Source organism: Nanorana parkeri, unplaced genomic scaffold, assembly GCF_000935625.1.
Source record: "Nanorana parkeri isolate BGI_ZX_2015 unplaced genomic scaffold, ASM93562v1 scaffold215, whole genome shotgun sequence".
Taxonomy (NCBI): Eukaryota; Metazoa; Chordata; class Amphibia; order Anura; family Dicroglossidae; genus Nanorana; species Nanorana parkeri.
In genome coordinates, this window is record NW_017306483.1 from 130,410 (window position 1) to 146,515 (window position 16,106).

Sequence of the window (16,106 nt, forward strand, 5' to 3'; positions counted from 1 at the left end):
GATTCAAGTCTCCCCTCCACGTCGGCTAAAAAGGGGCAGTGAAGACCTGATTGGCCACTATCAGCTGATGGGATATCAGCCTATAGTGGGTGTGATAATGAGCAGGCCGGACTGGCCTGGTAAGAATCGGGTTGTACCTAGCAAATATCGCCGGTCTCCCAGCCAATCAAAGCTGCGAAAAGCCGAAGGCAGCACAAGCAGGGTCTCTGTCACTGTCAACGCGTCCCAATATATGGGGACAGGATTCTATTAGCATCCCTGTGGCGGTACCCAAGGGGGGGAGGAGTGGAGAGGAGACAAGAGTCAGCATGCGGCTCTTACCACAATAAGACTGCGAAAATACATGTGATATTGAAAACAATGATTAAAGATAAATATAGGGATATATAAAAAAAATGCATAACGTGAGAATGATAACCCTCATGGCTTCAATGTACATACTAAATGCATGATAACAAGCATGATAACAAGCATGATGCATAGCAGCATAGTAATAGGCATGGTAGGCAAACTAAAAAGGTTGGCTTCAATGTACATACTAAATGCATGATAAAGGCTTGTATATATAAAAGATGCATAATATAAATGCATAATAAAAAGCAACAAGCTGGTGGATTTGCATGATATAGTTAGTGAACAATTGATAAAAACTTGTTAAATAAATAATGTGATGATATATGTATGTTGGTGATGGCTTAGTGGATGAAAAAAACATTGGTCCAGGAAAAGGTATGGGAGTCTGATCTGAAAACTGAATGGGGAAGGATAATGGGGAGGGGGGGGGGGGGTAGAGATGGTAAAGCATGGTGTCTCCCACTCTGGAACCAGAAATGAAAGAAGAGGGACACCATTAGCCCAGGGTTCAAAGGGAGGAGGCCAGCTCAATGCCCCCATTCAGGCCTGTAGGGAACAGGCTATTGAGAGAGTATATCCAAAAGGCTTCCCTCTGGCAGAGTTTCTTAAATTTTTGGCCTTCATCGAAATTATCGGGTATCATTTAAATCCCGAAAACCTTTAGTCCTTCAGGACTTGACTTGTGGGCCTCTAAAAAATGTCGTGGGAGTGAATGGTCGTCTGCTTTCTTAAAAAATTTCCTTTTGTGTTCTCCAAATCTGGTCCTTAGGGTTCTTGTTGTGCGCCCCACATATAGTTTGCCACAAGGGCAAATGATGCCGTAGATGACATAGCAAGACGCGCAATTAATGAATTGCCTAATGGGAAAGGTTTGCCCCTCCAGAATAAGAGATATCTTTTTTCCTATGCCACAGGAAAGGACAAGCTCCACAACTATGGACATTGCACTTGTAGCAACCCACTTGTCCAAAAAGGCCTTTACCTAGGTTAGTTCTTTTGGTGGATTTTAGTCTACTGGGGGCTATTAGGCTACGGGGATCTTTTGGGTTTCTTATATATAACATTAGGGACAGTCGGAAGGGAATGTTTCAGTGCGGGGTCTTCCTTTAGTATTCGCCAGTAATTTTTGAGGATTTTTGCAATCCGAAAGGCTCCATCGTTGAACTGTGTGCAGAAACGTATTTTATAAGAGTTCCTATCAGTCCGTTCTTTTTTAGGGATAGGCATCCTCAATCAACTGGGCATCGTACCCCTTATCCAAAAACCTCTTGGTTAGTGTCGCCCCCAAAGTCTAGTAATCCAAGCTGGATGTACATGTTTTTCTCAATCTACCAAACTGGAAGATTTTTAATCCATCTTGGGTGATGGTTACTCTTGGCATGGAGATAAGAATTGCCTGATGTACTCCCATTATGCCTCTGCCTCTGGGAGTCATGCCTCTAACTGTCAGTCTTGCAATGACTCATGGAACTTGTAGTTCCACAACAGCTGGAGTCCCGGAGTTGCCCACCGCTGTCCTAAGGGATCAACTGAGCACAGTAGGTAGGAAGGGAGGGGGATTAGTCACACTTTACACACAGCAAATGATTCCCATAGCAGTATGAGTTATTTAAAAGAACAACTTAGAAGAAGCTGTTTATTTTGAGGCTGGATTTCTCTGATTGAAACTTCTGCCTCAGCCAGAGCGTTTTAGTCAAATAGTAAACTACTATAATGAGTAATTCCTTTGTGTGTGTAAATTTCAGCTTGAGCCACTGAGCTCTGTCAACAACAGGCTTTTTAGGACAAAGGAGCAACAGAATAGCCTGAAAAATGTGTAAATGAGCCTAAAGCTCCCCCTGCTGGCCAAAAATAATAATATGCAATAATTTATATTTCTGTGACTTAGAGCCTGGGTCGCCGGGCTTTGGCCTTGTGTTGATAGCATCAGTTTGAGACAGCTTTAAGATTGTTCAGGTGCGTTTGACCTGCTTCAGGCAGGTTTTTCATTGCCATAGACTTGTATGGGAATGCAAAGCCAGTTTGAAGCAAACAAAAGCCTTTTGACGCAGGCCCTAATAAAGTGTATATTTCTTTAGTCCTAAAGAAAATGTATACATTACCTAGATGTTGTTCGTATTTAAACTCCTGATAGGAGGATAAAGAAGAAGAAGATCTATGTGATCAGTACCACCAAGAGGCCGGTGCCGCTGGAACATTATCTGTACACGGGGAACAGTCAGAAGACACAGAATGAGTTTTTCCTGCTGCAGGACGCTTCCGGAGCTTTCCAGACCAAAGGGTGAGAAGAACCTTAATGGATTCCTTATTCTTATTTTAGGAGAACGGTCCTATTTCACCAATGACCGAACAGTGTTTATGCGAACGATATCCATGAAAGGTAAATCCCCCAAAAAGATAACCGATTTCCTTTACAATCTAGTGATATAGTGTTTCCTTTCTTTTTTTCTAGCTACTATGCTGCTGTTGATGCAAAAAAGGAGCGAACGTCTAAATATTCGCAAACCTTTGGAGCAAAACACCCACATGGAGGTGGAGCTGGGCATGTAAGTAATGTGCAAAGCCAGAACGCAGGCAGGTGACCACTCTTTGCACCAGTACACTGTGAGGGGAATTTATCAAAACTGGAGCAGAGAAAATCTGGAGCTGCTGTGCACAGCAACCAATCAAAACCTAACTGAACAAACTGAAGAGAGAAGTTGATTGGTTGCTCAGATTTTGTCTGCTCCAGTTTTGATAAATTCCCCTCTGTGAATGCCAGGCATTGATCTTGTGGGCGGAGCCATGATGCCCTGCACTGTGGAGTCCTCAGTCTTTCTGGTTCAGTGATGCTGCGTATCATTAAATCCAGAAGATAAGGACATCTTATGGTAAAGAAGAGGAACTGCAGGGGACAGCTCCCGATTTAAAGTGACCGTAAACTCAGGAGTTACATTTTAAAATTGCATTCAAGTACCTTAACTGTTAACAAAAATGTATTTTATTTTGTTGATAACTTGGCTGTAGATCCTCAAACCATCTCTGAATTGGTGCTGACACTGTCCTTCCTTCTGGAGGGTGGCTACTTTTGTTCCCTATGGTCCCTGTGTGTGTTGTAAAGTAGTCACCGCTCCAAGCTCGCTCCTGTGATGGACTACAATCTCATGTTTAGTTTGCTCCCTATGGTCCCTGTGTGTGTTTGTAAAGTAGTCACCGCTCCAAGCTCGCTCCTGTGATGGACTACAATCTCATGTTTAGTTTTCTAATTTGTATTGAGATTATAGTCCATCACAAGAGCGAGCTTAGAGTGGGAGCTACTTTACCCCAAAGGGGTGATGAGGAGAAGAAAACCCCAGCGAAAATAAACCTCTAGCGAAAGGCTGAGTGCTTTTATAAAAGGCTACACCGCTATTTGTATCATTGTAGCAGTTTGTACGGTCTTACGGATTGGACAGATTGAAGTGATGCCACATTTCTTTTCCCAGGATAAGGGCACGTGGCTGTCTCTAATCCAGTCTCTCCGGCGGCGAGATGGCCTTCCTGTGGTGATTTTCACCTTCTCTCGAATCCGGTGTGAACAGAACGCCTCAGCATTGACCACGGTAGACCTATGCACGGCATCGGAGCGGAGCGAGGTCCAGACGTACTATACCAAGTGCCTGAGCCGACTGCGTGGGAGTGATCGCCAGCTCCCGCAGGTTTGTGTCACACAGTCCTTGATGCATGCACTCTGTACCTATTCCTGGTATTCATGATGATCATTATTCAAAGGGTAATTATAACATGACATAGGATGACACTGGAAGGCTGAATCATTTTCCAACAATGTATTTTATATCTCAGATATTGCAATAGCCAGCATTGTGTACTTGGCTGGTCAGCTGTGCCCATCTGCTGTAACTCTCATACATTGACACCTGACCATCGTACCTACTTAAATTACCAATAGTACGGTATGTGCACGCCTCTTCAAATTATGCAGTTCAGGTGTTTCCAGTGACTGGTACTGTTAATTCTACAGCATACAAAGACATTTTGGACAATTGTGCAATTCCAGCTTTGAAAGGGCTTGGGCAAACTCCTTTGAACTGGGTTCACACCAAGCCCAGGCTCACAACTAGTGACCAGGATACAGATGGCATACATACACTCTTCTGTATAAATGTTCTTTTTTTCCTGTGGTTTTGGACAAAATTGTCTCAATTCAGAAAACTTTTTAAAGTGTATGTTAGGGCAAAATTAGAACAAAAAAAACCATATGAAGTCCCTCTCTGCAATACATGCATATTTCCTACTCATCTATTCCAAATTGCAAGTAATCATATCATATACCATTGCAGACGGACTGACACTGTCACCTGCTCATTAACTTCAATGGGTACAGCGGCCACATCTGAATGGGGACACCTGGCATTCCTGTGGCAGATCACCCATGTGAAGGAGGCTTAACCCAGCCTGTAACACTAACACTAACCCTCCCTCTAACTCCTAACATTAACCCTCCCTCTAACTCCTAACATTAACCCTCCCTGTAACTCCTAACATTAACCCTCCCTGTAACTCCTAACATTAACCCTCCCTGTAACTCCTAACATTAACCCTCCCTGTAACTCCTAACATTAACCCTCCCGGTAACGTCCAACACTATCCCTCCCTGTGAACCTATCACTCACCCAGATTGTAAATCCAAACACTAACCTTCTCTGTACCCAAACACTAACCCTCATACTAATCCCAGTGACCAGATTAGTATAGACCCAGAAAGAAGAGAGTTTGGAGATAATCGTATATACACAATTATTACAGGTGCTGCACATGCTGGATCTATTAAAGAGAGGAATTGGAATCCATCACAGCGGAATCCTTCCCATCCTGAAGGAGGTGGTGGAGATGTTGTTCAGCCGCGGACTGGTCAAGGTCAGTGTTAGCTGTGACTTGTTTTTCCTTACAGAGGCTGCTGTTGCTCACCTCCTTGTGGAATGCTATTTGCTTGGGTGCCTCACGCTTAAAGAAGAAGTATTGGGAGAGTAAAATAAAGGAGAACTATGGGGTCAGGGCTTTTCCCCATAGTTCTCCTAAGGGTCATGGGAGAACACAAACTAGCGTTCTCCCGTGACCCAAAGCTCAGTATACCGCGAGCTACAGCTCGCGGTATCCTGAGAGTCCGCAGACGGGACGAATCCCGACAATACTGTCTGGATCCGCCCAGCTGCGTGAGTGACAGCTGGCTCTGCCTATCCAGAGGCAGAGCCAGCTGTGCCCGCCCCCTCCCCGTCCGTTTTGCCAGTCAGCACGGGAGGATTAGACGGGAGGGGGGGAATCCCTGCAGGGAGCCGTTAGTTACAATCACGGCTCTCTGCAGGGATAGATCGAGAAGTGAGAGAAGCGACGGTATGTGTTCGCTCACTTCCCGATCTACTGAGCCGACCTGTGACAGTTTCATTGTCACAGGTCGGCTCAGATTATGAGGCTGAGTGAAAATCACTCGCCTCATAATTCTCCTTTAAAGCCGGCACCTGCTACACGCCGCCTCTATAGATTGAGTGCGCAGCGATCATGTGACTGCTGATCGCACAGCTCAGTTTCCTTCCAGCAGAGTTCAGTTTTTGTCAGGAATCCCCCCCTCCTCTCTCTCCAGCACTCATTGGAAGGACAGACAGGTGAGGGGGCGGGCATAGCTGGCTCTAGAGAGGCAGAGCCACGTGTCAATCAGGCAGCCAGGTGGATCTCAGCAGTATTGTCGGGATCTTTCCAGGCTGCACTGCGGCTCTGCGCTGTCAGCATATAGCGGCCAGTAGCCTGCTTTATGCTTTCTTTGGGTCACAGGAGTAGATTAGTAAATCAACTCCTGTGACCCAAAAGAGAAGTAAAGCCAAAAAAAGGTTTGGGAACAAGAATGCAGATCATAGAGGTCATAGTGCAGTCAGAACTCTTGGTCTACATACTTTTCAAGTCAGTGACTCAGGAAATGCTTAAACTGTTGGAAATGAATGACACCCAGGAAACTACTGCTATCAGACACACAGGTCAGCAATGGCAGCCTTCCATACTGTCCAGTAAGGTTGAAAAGAAAAAAAAACTGTCACTTACAACAAATTTTTTTTTCCGGTATATATTGTAAATATATTTTGCTTATTACATATACACGCTCTGCTTCCTGCTTTTTGGTGCCTTACAGTGGTTGAACTTTACGATTTCTTAAAATGGAGCCGTATCAATTACCTATGAATCTGCTGACACATTAAAAACAATGCACTCCCTGTGCAGCTGATAGTTTACCCCAGTGGCCTGTAAAAAGTTTGGCAGAGCCATGCAGTGGGCTTATTTACCCTGCGTCTAATGGCTAATCTACAAATCTCTGCATTTAATACAAACACAAAATAATAAAATGCAAGCTTGTAAAAATGTAAAAATCACATAAAACTACTTGAAAGTGACCCTGTCACCTTTCCTATTTAGGAACTAGACAGCATTGCCACGCAACCCCTTCCTTTCGTTGCAGCTGCTGCAAATGACTCTGCATAAGCTTTATAGTGGGCAGTGCTGGAGCTTACACATGGGGTATGAAGTCGCCCCCTACGTCCTGTAACATTGTTCAGGCCTAGTGATTGGATGCTGGGTTGCGCACTGCATCATGGAAGGAGGTCACATGTTACCACATACCTGAAAGTACCGGACATTTTGAGACCAGAGGAAAGAGTGGTGGTGCTACAAAGGGTATAAGTTGGTTTGGGGTTTTGCTTGAGGCTCTGTTCACGCCTAGGCATATCGAATATGCGCGTTTGTCGCGCGTTTCGTGACGCGCGTTTTTACCGCGATTCGCTGTAAAAAAACGCGTTTCCGAGGGCTACTTGGCTGTATCCCAATGGAAGCTCATGTACCTTTTCAGGCGCAGGCCGTTTTGTAGCGCGTTCAGACGGGCTGAAATACGGCAAGGTGTGAACCATGCCCATAGAAAACAATGGGATTTTCATGTTTGAGCGTTTTGTAGAGCGTTCGTAGAGCGTTGAATGCGCTACAAAACGTACAGGTGTGAACCAGGCCTTAAAGAGACCCTGTCATTTTGCCCTGATTGAGCAAGGTGACCAGGTCTCGTTTAGCTACGCAGCACTTTTCCTTATAAAACAGCATTCTGCTTTTCCACGAATCCAGCGTTCTTCACAGATGTTCATTTAGTTCCCTGCTGTGCACAGTATTTTGTCAGGAGGGAGCCATGCTGTGAAATGAAAGTAAAATAGCAGCTGCACAATGTGGGGCAAAAAAAGGCCATCCTCATAGACCTTTATGTGATATCTCTGTTTATTGTTTGATAGCGACGATTCCTGTGAATTCTGTCTTGTGTAACAAGGCACGGTGCATCAATAGTTTGTTTGATTTTTGTTGTCTTTTCCCGGCAAGAGATAAATGAATCCCTGACCGCTGGCTTCTTATCTGAGCCAAGTTCCATGTTTGTGTAAATCTTTCCCAGCTTTCTGCAGTGTTTGCCTCCATACTGATATCCAAACTACAGTCTATCCTCCTGCCAGCCTGTGGTGATCTCTACTTTGTTCAGACAAGTCTGTCACAGTGAAAGTCCATCTCCGGGAAAAGCAAAAAAACTACCCTTGCAGTGGGGCTACCCCTGAGCTGCAAGGGTTAAAGTGACCCTAAACCTCAGGAGTTACATTTTAAAAATACATCAAAGTACCTGAACTATTATCATTAATGTATCTTATTTGTGTATCACTCGGCTGTAGATCCTCAAATCATCTCTGAATTGGTGCTGACACTGTCCTTCCTTCTGGAGGGGGGGCTACTTTTGTTCCTCATGGTCCATGTGTGTGTTGTAAAGAAGTCACCGCTCCAAGCTCACTCCCGTGATAGATTACAATCTCATGTTTAGTTTACTAATTTGTATTGAGATTGTAGTCCATCACAGGAGTGAGCTTAGAGCGGTGACTACTTTACAACACACACAGGGACCATGGGGAACAAAAGTAGCCCCTCTCCTGAAGGAAGGACAGTGTCAGCACCAATTCAGAGATGATTGGAGGGTCTACAGCCGAGTGATACACAAATAAGATACATTTTTGTTAATAGTTGAGGTTCTTGAATGCATTTTTAAGATTTAACTCCTGAGTTTAGTGTCACTTTATGTGTGCCTTTATCCCTAGGGGACAAGAAAAAGCTGTTTTGCCTACCTGACCCCTGCTCCCTCTGGGCTGCTAGACCAGGCCCCACAGCCACTTTTCCCCTTTGCTCCAGTGATCTAAGGACCCATGAAGCCATCACTTAAAAATATAGGTGCCATAGATCTGTACTAGATGTGAGGACGCCGAGGGACATTCCACCAGCCAGAGCAGAGGGGAGAGAGGTGTGCACTGACTACCAGGGGAGGGGATCAGGTAAGTTAAAAGTGCTTTTCCCTAGTCCCCTAGGCATAAATGAGCACCTGGAAACAGTCCGTGTACCCATCGCATTCAGAGCCGCTGCTCCAAAAATAGAGGGTGGGTGTCACCGGGTGGCTTCAGACAAAATATCATTAAAGGATGGACACCAGCACTCCAAAGCAGGTTCAGTACGTGTTTATTAACGTACTAGTTGCAAGTAGAACACTCTAAACAACGTTTCAGGGGGTCTCACAGGATCCCCTTCTTCAGGCAAAACAAGTGACATTGTTTAGAGTGTTCTACTTGCAACTAGTACGTTAATAAACACGTACTGAACCTGCTTTGGAGTGCTGGTGTCCATCCTTTACTGATAAATGAGCACCTAACCCTTCCAGTGGAGGGATATCCCTCCTGAAAGGGTAGCTTTGCGTGGTTCTCACTACATGGTTCACACTGAGTAGTTCACACTGCGTGGTTCTCATTACACGGTTCTCACTGCGTGGGTCTCATTACATGGTTCTCCCTGCGTAGTTCCCGCTGCGTGGTTCTCATTACACGGTTCTCACTGCGTGGGTCTCATTACATGGTTCTCCCTGCGTAGTTCCCGCTGCGTGGTTCTCATTACACGGTTCTCACTGCGTGGGTCTCATTACATGGTTCTCCCTGCGTAGTTCCCGCTGCGTGGTTCTCATTACACGGTTCTCACTGCGTGGGTCTCATTACATGGTTCTCCCTGCGTAGTTCCCGCTGCGTGGTTCTCATTACACGGTTCTCACTGCGTGGGTCTCATTACATGGTTCTCCCTGCGTAGTTCCCGCTGCGTGGTTCTCATTACACGGTTCTCACTGCGTGGGTCTCATTACATGGTTCTCCCTGCGTAGTTCCCGCTGCGTGGTTCTCATTACACGGTTCTCACTGCGTGGGTCTCATTACATGGTTCTCCCTGCGTAGTTCCCGCTGCGTGGTTCTCATTACACGGTTCTCACTGCGTGGGTCTCATTACATGGTTCTCCCTGCGTAGTTCCCGCTGCGTGGTTCTCATTACACGGTTCTCACTGCGTGGGTCTCATTACATGGTTCTCCCTGCGTAGTTCCCGCTGCGTGGTTCTCATTACACGGTTCTCACTGCGTGGGTCTCATTACATGGTTCTCCCTGCGTAGTTCCCGCTGCGTGGTTCTCATTACACGGTTCTCACTGCGTGGGTCTCATTACATGGTTCTCCCTGCGTAGTTCCCGCTGCGTGGTTCTCATTACACGGTTCTCACTGCGTGGGTCTCATTACATGGTTCTCCCTGCGTAGTTCCCGCTGCGTGGTTCTCATTACACGGTTCTCACTGCGTGGGTCTCATTACATGGTTCTCCCTGCGTAGTTCCCGCTGCGTGGTTCTCATTACACGGTTCTCACTGCGTGGGTCTCATTACATGGTTCTCCCTGCGTAGTTCCCGCTGCGTGGTTCTCATTACACGGTTCTCACTGCGTGGGTCTCATTACATGGTTCTCCCTGCGTAGTTCCCGCTGCGTGGTTCTCATTACACGGTTCTCACTGCGTGGGTCTCATTACATGGTTCTCCCTGCGTAGTTCCCGCTGCGTGGTTCTCATTACACGGTTCTCACTGCGTGGGTCTCATTACATGGTTCTCCCTGCGTAGTTCCCGCTGCGTGGTTCTCATTACACGGTTCTCACTGCGTGGGTCTCATTACATGGTTCTCCCTGCGTAGTTCCCGCTGCGTGGTTCTCATTACACGGTTCTCACTGCGTGGGTCTCATTACATGGTTCTCCCTGCGTAGTTCCCGCTGCGTGGTTCTCATTACACGGTTCTCACTGCGTGGGTCTCATTACATGGTTCTCCCTGCGTAGTTCCCGCTGCGTGGTTCTCATTACACGGTTCTCACTGCGTGGGTCTCATTACATGGTTCTCCCTGCGTAGTTCCCGCTGCGTGGTTCTCATTACACGGTTCTCACTGCGTGGGTCTCATTACATGGTTCTCCCTGCGTAGTTCCCGCTGCGTGGTTCTCATTACACGGTTCTCACTGCGTGGGTCTCATTACATGGTTCTCCCTGCGTAGTTCCCGCTGCGTGGTTCTCATTACACGGTTCTCACTGCGTGGGTCTCATTACATGGTTCTCCCTGCGTAGTTCCCGCTGCGTGGTTCTCATTACACGGTTCTCACTGCGTGGGTCTCATTACATGGTTCTCCCTGCGTAGTTCCCGCTGCGTGGTTCTCATTACACGGTTCTCACTGCGTGGGTCTCATTACATGGTTCTCCCTGCGTAGTTCCCGCTGCGTGGTTCTCATTACACGGTTCTCACTGCGTGGGTCTCATTACATGGTTCTCCCTGCGTAGTTCCCGCTGCGTGGTTCTCATTACACGGTTCTCACTGCGTGGGTCTCATTACATGGTTCTCCCTGCGTAGTTCCCGCTGCGTGGTTCTCATTACACGGTTCTCACTGCGTGGGTCTCATTACATGGTTCTCCCTGCGTAGTTCCCGCTGCGTGGTTCTCATTACACGGTTCTCACTGCGTGGGTCTCATTACATGGTTCTCCCTGCGTAGTTCCCGCTGCGTGGTTCTCATTACACGGTTCTCACTGCGTGGGTCTCATTACATGGTTCTCCCTGCGTAGTTCCCGCTGCGTGGTTCTCATTACACGGTTCTCACTGCGTGGGTCTCATTACATGGTTCTCCCTGCGTAGTTCCCGCTGCGTGGTTCTCATTACACGGTTCTCACTGCGTGGGTCTCATTACATGGTTCTCCCTGCGTAGTTCCCGCTGCGTGGTTCTCATTACACGGTTCTCACTGCGTGGGTCTCATTACATGGTTCTCCCTGCGTAGTTCCCGCTGCGTGGTTCTCATTACACGGTTCTCACTGCGTGGGTCTCATTACATGGTTCTCCCTGCGTAGTTCCCGCTGCGTGGTTCTCATTACACGGTTCTCACTGCGTGGGTCTCATTACATGGTTCTCCCTGCGTAGTTCCCGCTGCGTGGTTCTCATTACACGGTTCTCACTGCGTGGGTCTCATTACATGGTTCTCCCTGCGTAGTTCCCGCTGCGTGGTTCTCATTACACGGTTCTCACTGCGTGGGTCTCATTACATGGTTCTCCCTGCGTAGTTCCCGCTGCGTGGTTCTCATTACACGGTTCTCACTGCGTGGGTCTCATTACATGGTTCTCCCTGCGTAGTTCCCGCTGCGTGGTTCTCATTACATGGTTCACACTGAGTAGTTCACGCTGCGTGGTTCTCATTACATGGTTCTCACTGTATTATCTTACGAACATGTTCGAAAATTTGGAGATTAATCTTTATCTGAGTACCATAAGATGTTTTTATGTGATAAATGTTTTTATGTGATAAAATAAAGCTAAATGTTTTTAGATAACGTGGTTGGTTTGGAAATTGGGACACCTTAAAAGCCCCATTCCTTCTGGTTTAGATAATTACCAAAACAGGACGTGAAGGGAAAACTCTCTAATGGAACACAGATGCCAAAAAAAGCTGACTGGGTTATAACCCTCCCTCTAACTCTATCCCCAAAAAAATATAGAAGTTCAGTTCTACTTTAGCGTATCATTGCGCTGCAAGGTATTACTGGTGGATCCTTACAGACCACATATTCAGTCCGGGGGGTAAAGCGCTGAATGACGTGAAGGGCCCAGGACCCTTGTCTTGTGATACATGGGAATGTAACTCATTGTGTGATGCACTGTATTGCTGTGTAGTGCTTCTGCTCTGTGTTGCAGTACAGGATGGATCATACCCCGGAAAAGTAATTTGCCTTTTATATTTTAAGGTATCAAAGCGCTATTTTGTAGGGGGAAAAAAAGTACAAAACCTGTATTCATAATCTAATAGCCAATAAACCACTTTGAATTAAAACACTTAAAGAAAGAGCCCCTAGTATAACTCAAGGTAATAGACATATGGCGTGTGCAAAGTTACATCCAATTATCCAAAATATCTCTCATATATTTGTCATGAGTTAATTAGTAAGTCGTCTATTGTAAAATTCTTTTCTGTAGAATTTCCTCAGAAATTTAATTATTGCCAACTGTGGTATCAGAAAGTAAACATATAAGGACAGCGTTTGCTGGAGCAGTCCCAACACGTCCTTATCCATTGTATGCGATCCATGATTGGACATAGAGCTGGGAACATTATAAAAATGAATATTTTTATATGTCTAATAAAAGGTGATCCCTAAATAAATATTCCAGGTGTGTCTATTACTCCTCCAGATGGCAGTCGCAGTATGATAGCACTAATACCGGGCAGATTCTCTCCATATCAAGCTGTATCCAAATTAGAATTCTAAGGAAAAAAAAGTCTCCAACACGCTGGTTAGCAGTCTAACAGTTCAATACAATCTGCCAGATATTCGAGAAGAACTCCAGGGTGTATTCAGATTAACCCTTGCAGTGGGGCTACCCCTCCACATTGGAAGGGTTAACGGCTTGTTTTAGTGTAGGAACGAAAATAAAGACGATATAGGCCCCTGATTCTCTGTCCCAACTGGCTTCTAGACCGGTCCCCGCAGCCTCTTTCTCCCCCGGCTCTGGCGGTCTATGGCCCCCTGACGTCATCATGTCTAATGCAGGTCCATTATATGAGAATATAAGGTGGTATGAGGTATAAGAAATTAAACCTTGCAGCACAGGGGTAGCCTCACTGCAAGGGTTAATTTTGAATACATTCTGGAGCCTTTAATTAAACCAATAATTTGTATTTAAAGACTACCATGAACCTATAATCCCATAAAATAAATATTGTGTATCCGAATGTGAAATATCTTATACATGGATAAAGTAGAAAAGGTCACTCGCACTCCAGCTGGACTTTAGTCAATATTTATGGACCTCTCATAGTGTCACATTGTGAAGCGACATTTCGGAACCACATTGTTGTTTGCCTGAATACGGGATCGCGTGGTTCTGAAACGTCGCTTTACAATGTGACACTATGAGAGGTCAATAAATATTGACTGAGGTCAAGCTCGAGTGCGAGTGACCTTCTCTACTTTATCTATTGAACCACGGAGGCATCCGCAGTCACTTTTGTCACCCACCCGAATCTTAAGGGTTGTTGCTCGGTCAGGAGTGCGATGGGTTCCGTTTGAATATATTATACATGTACACCGAGGCTGTGTCTCTATTAGACCTCTGATGTCACCTCGGGACCAACAAAGAAGCTGATGAAGCAGAGATCTACTTCACCAGCTTCTTCTCCGGCTACAGCAGACGGGGAGATGACAGGCTGAAAGCGGAAGTCATTTAATACACACCACTTCCGCATTCAGTGATGGGGGGAGAACAGCCGGTGGAATGTGCTGATCACCCCTCCGATGCAGCCACAGAGACCCGCTGTGCCGGTCCTGGGCCTGCATGGAGGACAGTGAAGCCCGGGATAGTCACCAGTTGCAGCAGAGGGAGAGGTATGCACACTTCCCACACCCTTCCCTCACACTTCCCACACCATACAAGCGATTAGATGCCTCTATAGCCAACTGAAAGCTTACATGTATCAAAGGCTTGTTGAGCCGAGTAGTAGTGGAGATCCTGTTAGATTGTGGAAGCTGCCTACCCGTTAGCCAGATGACCCGTCATCACATTCTACCACTATTGAGAAACACCAACAGGATAACCACATGAGTCCATCACTTTCTTTCCACTTCCATATATCTAGAGCCCAGGTTGTTCTGGGACAAAAGTGATATGTGTGTTACCGAATGTCATCTACCTATAACTAAAGTATTAGCTTAGACTGAACTAACTCTGCTGTTCTCTCAGATCCTGTTTGCCACGGAGACTTTTGCCATGGGAGTTAACATGCCCGCTCGTACGGTGGTGTTTGATTCAATCCGAAAACATGATGGCACCAACTTCCGAGACCTGACTCCAGGTATTATTATTATACAGGATTTATATAGCGGCAACAATCTGCGCAGCGCTTTACAATATAAGGAGGAGATTACAGTTAAAATACAAATCCAGACAAGATGGTATGGAGGGCCCTGACCACGAGAGCTTACAATCTAAAATGTTAAACTTCTTCATGAAATCCTAACTATGGGTGGCCCTGCCAGCACCACCTGGCATGAGAAACTTTGAGGGCTTGTTCACACCAATTGCGGTGCGTTCCAGAGCGGTAGCTGCTGGAACGCACCACAATTGCTCACAAAAATTCCCCCTGCGTTCTGGGGCGGGAGTGAGAGTGGCAATGGCACTGCAGCCACGCCCTACACACCTCACCCCCCGCCCGCAGTGCAATCGGACACGTGGCAAAACATTGCCTGTGTTCCATTCCGCTGCAAACACAAACAATAGAGCATGCAGCATTTTCTGCGTTTGCAGTGGAACGGAACGCAGGCAATGTTTTTCCACGTGTCCGATCGCACTGCGGGCGTGGCTGCGGTGCCATTGACTTCAATGCACCGCCACGCCCCCTTCTGCCCCAGAACACAGGGGGGAAAGTTTTGTGAGCGACTGTGGTACATTCCAGCAGGTACCGCTCTGGAACGCACCGCAATTGGTGTGAACAAGCCGTGACTTTAACTTCCTCTTCTTAACTTCCTCATCTCTTCAGAAAGCCGGGAACAATGTTACTGACGAGACAGCACAGGAAGTTATACACCAACACGATTTCTGTTAGGATGAATATTTTGCGCTTATTGAACAAATATAGCAAAACATTTTAATGGTATATTAAACAGACCAAAAGGGATAAAATAAGTTTATTGTTGGGGTTCCCCTTAAGTTCTAGTAGCACATGACGGCAAATAAAGCCTTAGTATAATTTGCTATTTCTGTTTATAGGAGAATATATACAGATGGCCGGCCGTGCTGGGCGCCGAGGTTTGGACACTACTGGTATGGTGATAATATTATGTAAATCAGATGTCCCGGAGATGGGCGATTTGCACAGGATGATGCTGGTAAGTAGCAGACAGAGAGAGTAGACTGGAATGTAACATAAATGATGTATGGAGTAACAGTGATGTGCAAAGTGCAGTAATCAGACAAAAAAACAACCAGATTTGTTGATTCGCAAATCTTCAGTAAGTGAAAGTCTGATTGGATGTTCATCTGCAGTTTGTACATCCTGATTGCTCCTTGGTGTACCAAACATGTCTATTTACACTGTGCAATTTCTCTTGCACAGGGCAAGCCCACTCAGTTACAGTCTCAGTTTCGACTCACGTACTCTATGATCCTGAATCTACTCCGCGTTGAAGCACTGAGAGTAGAGGACATGATGAAGAGGAGTTTTGCAGAAGCCAGGACACAAAAAAACAGCAAGGTGAGTATAAGCTTTAAATCTGTGTGACACAGACAGAAGGGAACTATGAGTCTGTCCCTCCTCCTGCAGGGTGACACAGATAGAAGGGAGCTAGTGGTCTGT

General features: G+C 46.2%; 1 protein-coding gene across 1 annotated transcript in view; it reads left to right on the forward strand.

The window, feature by feature from the left end:
- Positions 1 to 16,106, forward strand: part of SKIV2L (Ski2 like RNA helicase) — a 55,218-nt gene that overhangs the window by 17,110 nt on the left and 22,002 nt on the right. The window contains exons 15-21 of the mRNA XM_018555856.1: positions 2,489 to 2,635; positions 2,807 to 2,900; positions 3,819 to 4,031; positions 5,140 to 5,250; positions 14,495 to 14,606; positions 15,521 to 15,639; positions 15,867 to 16,004. Of these exons, the coding sequence (XP_018411358.1) occupies positions 2,489 to 2,635; positions 2,807 to 2,900; positions 3,819 to 4,031; positions 5,140 to 5,250; positions 14,495 to 14,606; positions 15,521 to 15,639; positions 15,867 to 16,004 (934 nt within the window). The remainder of the gene's footprint in view (positions 1 to 2,488; positions 2,636 to 2,806; positions 2,901 to 3,818; positions 4,032 to 5,139; positions 5,251 to 14,494; positions 14,607 to 15,520; positions 15,640 to 15,866; positions 16,005 to 16,106) is intronic.